General features: G+C 33.4%; 1 protein-coding gene across 1 annotated transcript; it reads right to left on the bottom strand.

Moving 5' to 3' along the window:
- Positions 1-4,538: 4,538 nt before the first annotated feature.
- Positions 4,539-6,799, bottom strand: LOC7458030 (polygalacturonase 1 beta-like protein 3). Its single transcript, XM_002318000.4, has 2 exons — positions 6,589-6,799; positions 4,539-6,489 (listed from the first exon to the last, which is right to left on the bottom strand). The coding sequence occupies exons 1-2, from the start codon at positions 6,658-6,660 to the stop codon at positions 4,648-4,650; spliced, it is 1,914 nt and encodes a 637-aa protein (XP_002318036.2). The 5' UTR covers positions 6,661-6,799; the 3' UTR covers positions 4,539-4,647.
- Positions 6,800-8,147: the final 1,348 nt, after the last annotated feature.

Genomic DNA, 8,147 nt, shown 5'->3' with positions numbered 1-8,147 from the left:
TGATTCAGAAATTTGAACATGTCACAATAAGAGGGTAGCTTTTTATCTATGTTAACAAAAAAGGTAAGCTCTATTCAAGTAGCTCATAAACTCTCTAATCCAGTACTAGATAAGACTTTAACACCATAATACTAAATAAAGAGGTTAGTGACAAGGATATTGATACTAGAAAAAAAAAAAGTTTTGTGTAAGAGCATTTTCTAAATAAATATGTTGATACGAATGTTAAGTGGAATGTAAATATTGTTTCAAGATGCTTGGTGGAAAAACCGCGTCATCATAAAAGAATCATTTTTGACAAAATCTAGAACAAGTCATTTGTGAAATCATTGTAAGTATTATAAGAGATGAAAATATCATGGTGTACAACAAAGAATGTTAGATAAAAAAAAAAATCCTTATAAAATGAGAGAGTAAAAAATTTGTTACATACACTTTTTAAACAAGAAAGTTATAGAAAAGAGCTTGTAAATGTCATTGATAGTTGAGCATGTTGGATTTTAGAAGTGCTCAAATTTCCTTCAGCTTTAGTTTAAGGTTATATGCCAAAATACCATCAAAATTAACTGACATTATGAAAGTTTATAATTATGAGAAATAAAGAACAAGGAATACGTTAGAGAGCAATGTTGATAGAGTGGCAATTACAATCACATGTGGACTTTTAACAATCATAAGATGAGTTTTATAGCTATTATCATGTAATTTATTTGTTATGAGTGGAAATCACAAAGCCATATACTAAGGTGAACTTTACTTAATATATGTTGTCATTAGCGCTTATATATATATATTATCATGTTTTAACTTAGATTTATTTATGTACCATGCCCACACACAAAAAAATATTGGCTGGAGTTTTGATTTATCCTTTGATGGATTAGAATATTAACGCTAACTTGGCAACAATTGCATTGGATAATTGCACAACTAATAATACCTTGATACTTGAGTTGAATGATAAATTACAAGTTTATTATTTCATATTAAATGGTGTTTTGATTCATATACGTTGTTGTGCTCATAGTTTAAATATAATAGTTAAAGATGAGATAGAAGTATTTAAGAGTAGGATTATAATAGTATTTAAGAGTATATATTATTAGACAACTTCACCAAAAAGAGATACAAAGTTTGAGAAAATAACTTGTTATGTATGTATTCCTATAACCAAAATGTTGAGTCTTGATTCACAAAGATATATTTTTCCAACTTAAACAACAAGTTTCTAAATATAGAAGTCTCCTGAGTGAGTGATTCTAATTAAGAGTTTTCAAGTGTAATTTATAATAGGTTGAAGAGGTCACTAAATTTGTTTCTAAGATAAAGTATTCTATAACTAACTTGTACTTTCCAAAAATTTGTATGATTATACTGGAATTGTAAAACTGAGTTTCTTATCTGATTTCAATTGTATATAAAATAGTAGTGGATATATTAAAAAAATTTGATAAGCATTGCGTGTAATTAGTGGTATTATGAGAGTTGAAGTTGTGTGACTCTGATTGAATTTTACTGTTGCAGAATATATAGGAGTGATAATATGAGTCACTTTTAGAAGATTCACTGCTTTTGTTATGTTGTTGTTGTGTATTTTTTTTGCTTTGAATTAAAATAAAGGTAGTCTTCAATCATCTATGTTTAATCATTTGGGTGTTACCTTAATTGGTTAAACTTGTACTTCATTGGTTGAATTTGATAACTATGTGGTACAAATTAATAGAACAAAAACGTCGCATGCTAAGACTAGATTGGGTCATTATTTAGATGAGGAAGTTTTGCATACAAAAAATGACTTTGATATTTTATCATGGTTAAGGGTTTAAGGTGGAAAATATTCAATCTTGCAATTAATTGCTAGAGACTTATTAGCTATTATTATATCTATTATTGCTTAAGAGCCTACTCTTAGTATTGGTGATATAATGGTGAGTTTGCATCATTGCGGACTCCATTCAAAGTCTATAAAAGCATTTATATATGCTCAAAATTTGTTATTGGCTATTGAAAATAAAGGTAAATTATAAATATTTATATTGTATTATGTTTATATATATATATATATATATATATATATATATATTAACAATTTATTGAAGCAAAACCCTAAATTTTATTGTATTTGTATTGATTTTAGAAGGGATAACACTATATTTGAATAATTATGCCAACATATTTTGTGTTATTGATAGTGGTGAAAGTGGTATAAAAATTATATTATGAAAACATATGAATTATGTTTAGGGAAAAGAACTTGAGTGTTGGTTATTAACTTTTTATTTATGTAAATTGCTGTATCTTGGCGTAACTCATTTGATATTTGAAAGAAAACCCAAACTCTACTGATGCTATATGAGGATTTGATTTCAATGGAATTATAGTTGAACTTGTAATTATAAATAGATAATTTCAAGTTTTGGGATGAATGTATTTTAACCTAACAAGGATTGATGATAAGATATTAAGATTTTATTTTCTTATTAGGATGAATTAATGGTATATATTTGCATTATTGTGACCACGTAATGGGTACGTGAATAGATTGTTGAACTCAATTGGGTGGGTATCCAAGATTCATACCAATTAGGTTTTGGATCATACATGGATAGTAGTTTTGAATTTGAGTTCAATTATGAATAGTATAAAATGTACTCATTATCATTCATAATCATTCCTAATCAAGATCCATTATGTGAACTTCTATGGTGATTGGTTTAACCAGCCATGCATGCTTCATCTCCAAATATTTGTGTGATCATCTTTTTAACGATCATTCCATGTATTATGCAATGAAATTCCTGATTAACACAAAATTAAATTAATAAAAGTCTTGTATTCTATCCTTTTGTTTTGTTGGCGGAAAAACTTAAGCAATTGTACAACTTTATCCTTCTAATAAATGACACTATTAATGATTATCTTGTTTAGACACTATTTAATATTGTAGTTCAACCATGTTTTTGAAAATATTTTAAAAACAATTTAGTTTCAATTTTTTTTTTTGTATTTTTAGATCGTTTTGATATTCTGATATCAAGAATGAATTTTAAAAAAAAAAAAAAAAATTTAATGCATTAAAATGAATATATTTTAAAAAATAATATCTACTATTCTCTCAAATAGATCTTTAGAAGACATATAATTATACTTGGGCTAATAATACAATTGTAGCCCTTGAATTTGAGCAGCAATGATTAAAACTAACAAGCCTTCTCATGCGCATGCTCTTGCAGCTATGCATCAACACTTAATTGTGTGTAAAATAAGTCTCTAGTGATCTGGATCCTTATGAGTGCATTTCTTTGTTAAGAATGAAAAAAAAAATGTGTTGATTTTCTTTGATGAAATATTTATATTTATAAGGGTTATTAATTATGTTTGCTACTTACTAGAGCTCATTTCGTTAGCTTTCGGTAATTTTATAGCTTCCACTTCAAAATCCAATGGAAAAAAATGTTTTAACATTCTGAAATTTGTTCTACAATCTATATATTCAAAATCCAAAAATATCAAATTTGTTAATATGTCAGCATAAAAATATATTAACATCATATATCATCAACCATTTTGTTCACAACTATAAAAACCGTAGCTAACAGTTAAATGTCGGAACAAAATCTTCAGCTTTCCCACACATACTCTAAGTGGGGTCCGTCCATTCACTTTGCTAGCTAGCAAAAAAAAAAACATTCAATCTACTGTGTTACCATCAAAGTCCATGATCAAAGCCAGCACTTTGATGACCGTATCTTGGGTTTCACTCTAAAATATGGCATGCTGTTACTTTAGACTGCGCAATCAGTTGCCTGTAACACGCGCACTTTAATTTTTAAGTGATTCGTCGGCGGTACTGTGAAGACAATTTTTGTTTGAAAATATATTTAAATAATGTTAAAAAAAAATCTCAAGAATTTTAGAAACACACAGACAAGCTCTGAGTCTTTGAATAGGGGGGTTGGATGTGACTATTGAATGGATTGAAGCTCGAGGGACTGCTTGCTGGTTATGGTGAATGCTAGAAGCCATAGGCACGGACAAGACCAAACCCAGCAAAGATTTTGTTCCTTCAAAATAAGAACCTACCTTCGCAATGGAATATTGGATTTCTTTCTTGGCTTTTGTGTCTCTACTTGTATTTTTGTTTCTTCAGCTTTATGGCAAAGCAAACCTCGAGTGAATACGGCAAACTAATTTTCTTTTGTTATCATTAAGAAAGAAGCAAAGACTTCGCTTTCAGAGTTCTTATAATTAAAAAAGAAGCAAAAACTGAATATGATTGATCTTGTTATAATCCTAGCTTGTTGACTGATTGGATTTGAAAGGTTTCTTCAATGGTAATGGGCAGGGTGATTAGCGATTAATTAGTCTGGCTGTTAGGAATATGATTTCTCCGATGGGAAAAAGAAGATTAATTAATGATTGATCTTGTGCATAAATCCACAGCAAGATAATATAAGCTGAGATTTGATCTCATATTGGAAAGCCAAGATTCATGTAGCAAATGATTTCTTTCTTGCAAATAGAGAAGCCATCAATGGTAAAACACAAAAGTAAATTCCAACTTCGTTTCCTTTAACAATTTTCAGAGACAAAGAAAGTTACGAATCAAATCAAGCACCGTTTCAAAATAAATTATGCAACCGCTAGCTACCCTCTGTCCGCAATGGTCCAAGTCATGTCGTTCTCAAAGATCCAGTGGCAAACCTCAATTTTCCCAGGGCTGGACCCTAGGGCAACAAAGGCTCCATGTTCTGGACCCCAAGCTGATGTGTCAACATGACAAATGGCAACACCAACGTTGATCTTTTCTTTGCTCTCAACATCAACAATGTCTGCCTCGTAAACCCTAACTCTGGGTACCGAATGACAGTAATACAATAAATACGGGTACAAGCTTTGGTGACAGGACACTGATTTGGTCACTTGTCCGCCGTTGATCCCTTCAACCGATCCGATCATCACTCTTTTCTTTGACCCGTTAACATTCTCGGTGGTCCTGACCGTCACGTTGTGGCCCAAGACCGAAACTGCAAAGTCGATCATGTCCTCGACAGAACCAACGCATCGCTTGGTCTCACCGTGGCTTGGTGCCCTCTCGCACTCGGCTAGTGCGTTGATAAGCACGCGCGTCATGGTTGAGTTATCTGACGCATGGAAAAGGTCCTTGAGCTTGGCCATTTTTGTGGTTGAGAATGGTAATTTTGAAACAATTGACCTGGGTAAAAATGACCTCTCTGGCATTTTGTCCCTAATGTCGGGCATTACCATAACATTCCCAGGCTTCAGCATGGATTCCCTGAAAAACTTCCCTGGTTCCACCCGTCTCTTATTTACAGAAACGCCATTGTCACTCGGCATACTACTTGTGTTACTGTAACCAGCAAATGTAACACCCTTATCTTTATAAACCATGAATGATCGATCAAGGCTATAACTTTTGAACCCAATGGTGGTCATACCCTTTGAACCTTTGCCATAATCTATGAATGAATCATTTCCAGGGTTAAATGATTTTCCATAATTTGCGAAGCTCACTTTCCCTGAATTTGAATCCTTGGCATAAGATTGAAATGAATCCTGACCAACATTGGCTCCGTTCCTGTAGCTTGAGAAGCGATCACTAGCAGAGTTTGCACCACTTCCATAACTCTTGAAGTTGTTATGTGGGTTGTTACCTGAGTTTCCATAACTAGTGAAAGAGTCATTTGCTGCATTACCTAACTCACCATAGCCAGTAAATTTAGATTCAATACCGTTTGAATCTCGACTATAGGATACGAACTCAGATGGAACCCCATTTCCTTTCTTGCCATAGCTATTGAATCCTTGAGCACCTACATTCGTTTCATCACTGTAGCTTGAAAAGGAGAGCTTATGGTCATTTCCATCTGAGGCATAAGTAGTGAATCGAAGACCAGGCACATTGACTCGGTTATCATAGTTCTTGAACGTGCCAGAACCACCAGTGGCAGCAGAGCCATAGTTGCCAAATGTTGCATTGGCGACATTTCCATCGTTACCATAGTTTGTGAATGTCTCACTATGGCCTGTAGATTCACGGCTGTATCTTATGAAAGAGTCGGCGACCGTGTTCAACCCGTTGGAGTAGTTCTTAAATGAGTCGACCCCGCTGAGTCTTGATCCACCATAGTTCGCAAAGCGCTTGTTGGAGTAAAGTGCAAAGTTGGAATCTTGGTCATGATTGCGTAAACTTTGTTTTGTGTCAAAGAAGCAAAATAAGTTGGCTAAAGAGCAGAATGAGTCAAGGTGCAAGGAAAGAGAGTTTTGAGTGGCAAGTTTAGTGAGGATCGCTGAGTCTATGGCACTGAGTGGAGAAGCTTTGGAGAGGAGAAACAGTGGTTTAGGTAGGCTGTTCGAGATATGTTTGTTCCAATAACGGATCAAAGATGCTCTTGGGGAAAAAGGGTTAAGTGGGGTTGATAAGTTTTGTTTATGGAGGCTACTTGTAGTTGTAGCGGCGAAAGAAACCTGCATTTTTAAATCACGAAACAATAATGCGTTAAAATATGTAATTGTACATGCATTAATTATAAAGAGAAGAGAACGAAGAGAGGAGGGTTAATATACCTTGCAAGATGAGAATGATAAGAAGAGAATCAAGAAGAGAACACTCATGCCAGCCATGACTTCTCTGCCCATTTCGTTAACTGTGTGTGTCTCTCTTGGCGGCTCCTTATGCAGTAGATATCCAAGGAAATATGTGTTATTTAAGAGGGAAAAAAGGCACTTCTATGTGTGTGTGTTGTATAGTAGAGCTAGATGCTTTCTTCTCAGCCAAGTTATGCTTTAAAAAGGAGGGCGTGTATGTACTTCACTTAAGTAGCAAACCTGTGTGGCCAACGGGCCTGTTCTACTCATTGCTGTAATAAGTGAAAAGGGAACATGCTTCGCAAGCACTGAAAGAAAGAGTAGTAAATGATAATCCTCTAAGTTTGATAATTTGTACGCATAATCATATTAGTGTTATGCACTAAGATTCTTTCGATTACTTAAATTATTATAATACTACAAAGAATACAATTTATTACTATCCATAGACTCTGTTTGATACTCTGAAGAACTAATTTGTAAAATAAAGAAACAGAGCCGCTCAAGTGCTAACCCAACCCGACAACCATAAAAATTTCTGTGAAGATAAGGAAGGCATGCTCTTGCATGCCTTGATCCAATATATATATATATATATATATATATATAGATGCATGCTTGCTGGTTGGTAACTGGTGGAGAAGGTGGGATCCTATCTCAGTGGATGACAACGTGAAGACTGAGGAAAACAAGGATCAAAGCCGGGGCAGTTGTATGTGTTTCCAAAAAAACAACACCAATTTCGAAATGTAAATCAAGTTCTGAATTAGTTTCAGAGAGCACTCAAGAGTCACGACAAAAGGTTTGGCTAATTCGATTCCAATTGAAGAAACCTTTGTGCTCGAAGATTTCACAAGCTAGATTAAGGAAGAAATTTACTACCTCAAGATCAAGGGGAGAGTCTAAAAGATTTCCCTCTTGGTTTCATCACCAAAAGATATTACTCGTGATATATACTTCCTATTTATCAAAGGTAAATTTTCTATACTTTTTACAAACCAAAACTTATTTTTTTGAAAATTTATTAGGTGATGAATAATTGATGCAGGTGGCCGTTCCATATGATCTTATGACACTACCAGATAATCGATAAATATAAACAAAATACCGAGAGAATATTTTCGTCGGTAAATTGCCAACGGATTTTACCGACGGAAATATTCTCTCGGTATTTTTGTTTGTATTTATCGATTTTCTGGTAATATTCCCTCGATATTTATCGATTTACCGAGGAAATTATAGTGGGAAAAAAAATTAAAACAAAGCAAAAAAACGATGATGTGCCATTTTTACTAATGGAATTACCGACGAAATTTATTCCTTCGGTAAACTGTGAACACTGTTCATTATGTCAATTACAAAGGGAATTACCAACGACAAATTCCGTTGGTATTTTTCAGAGAGCTCTGGAACTGTTCACTTTCCATTTGCACTTTTAATTACTGTTCTTTACAGAAAAAATCACTGACGGATTGAAAAGTCGTCGGTGTTATTTAGTGGTTTTCTGAAAAATTTTGATTAATTTAAAATTTAAAATT

Source organism: Populus trichocarpa, chromosome 12, assembly GCF_000002775.5.
Source record: "Populus trichocarpa isolate Nisqually-1 chromosome 12, P.trichocarpa_v4.1, whole genome shotgun sequence".
In the NCBI taxonomy this organism is placed as follows: domain Eukaryota; kingdom Viridiplantae; phylum Streptophyta; class Magnoliopsida; order Malpighiales; family Salicaceae; genus Populus; species Populus trichocarpa.
This window is presented reverse-complemented; position numbering and strand designations above follow the sequence as displayed.

Bases quoted from the DNA above. Each gene is read 5' to 3' on its own strand.
- LOC7458030 (XM_002318000.4), bottom strand. From the start codon at position 6,660: ATGGGCAGAGAAGTCATGGCTGGCATGAGTGTTCTCTTCTTGATTCTC. The intron at 6,490-6,588 runs GTATATTAACCC...TTAAAAATGCAG, and splicing joins TATCATTCTCATCTTGCAAG to GTTTCTTTCGCCGCTACAAC.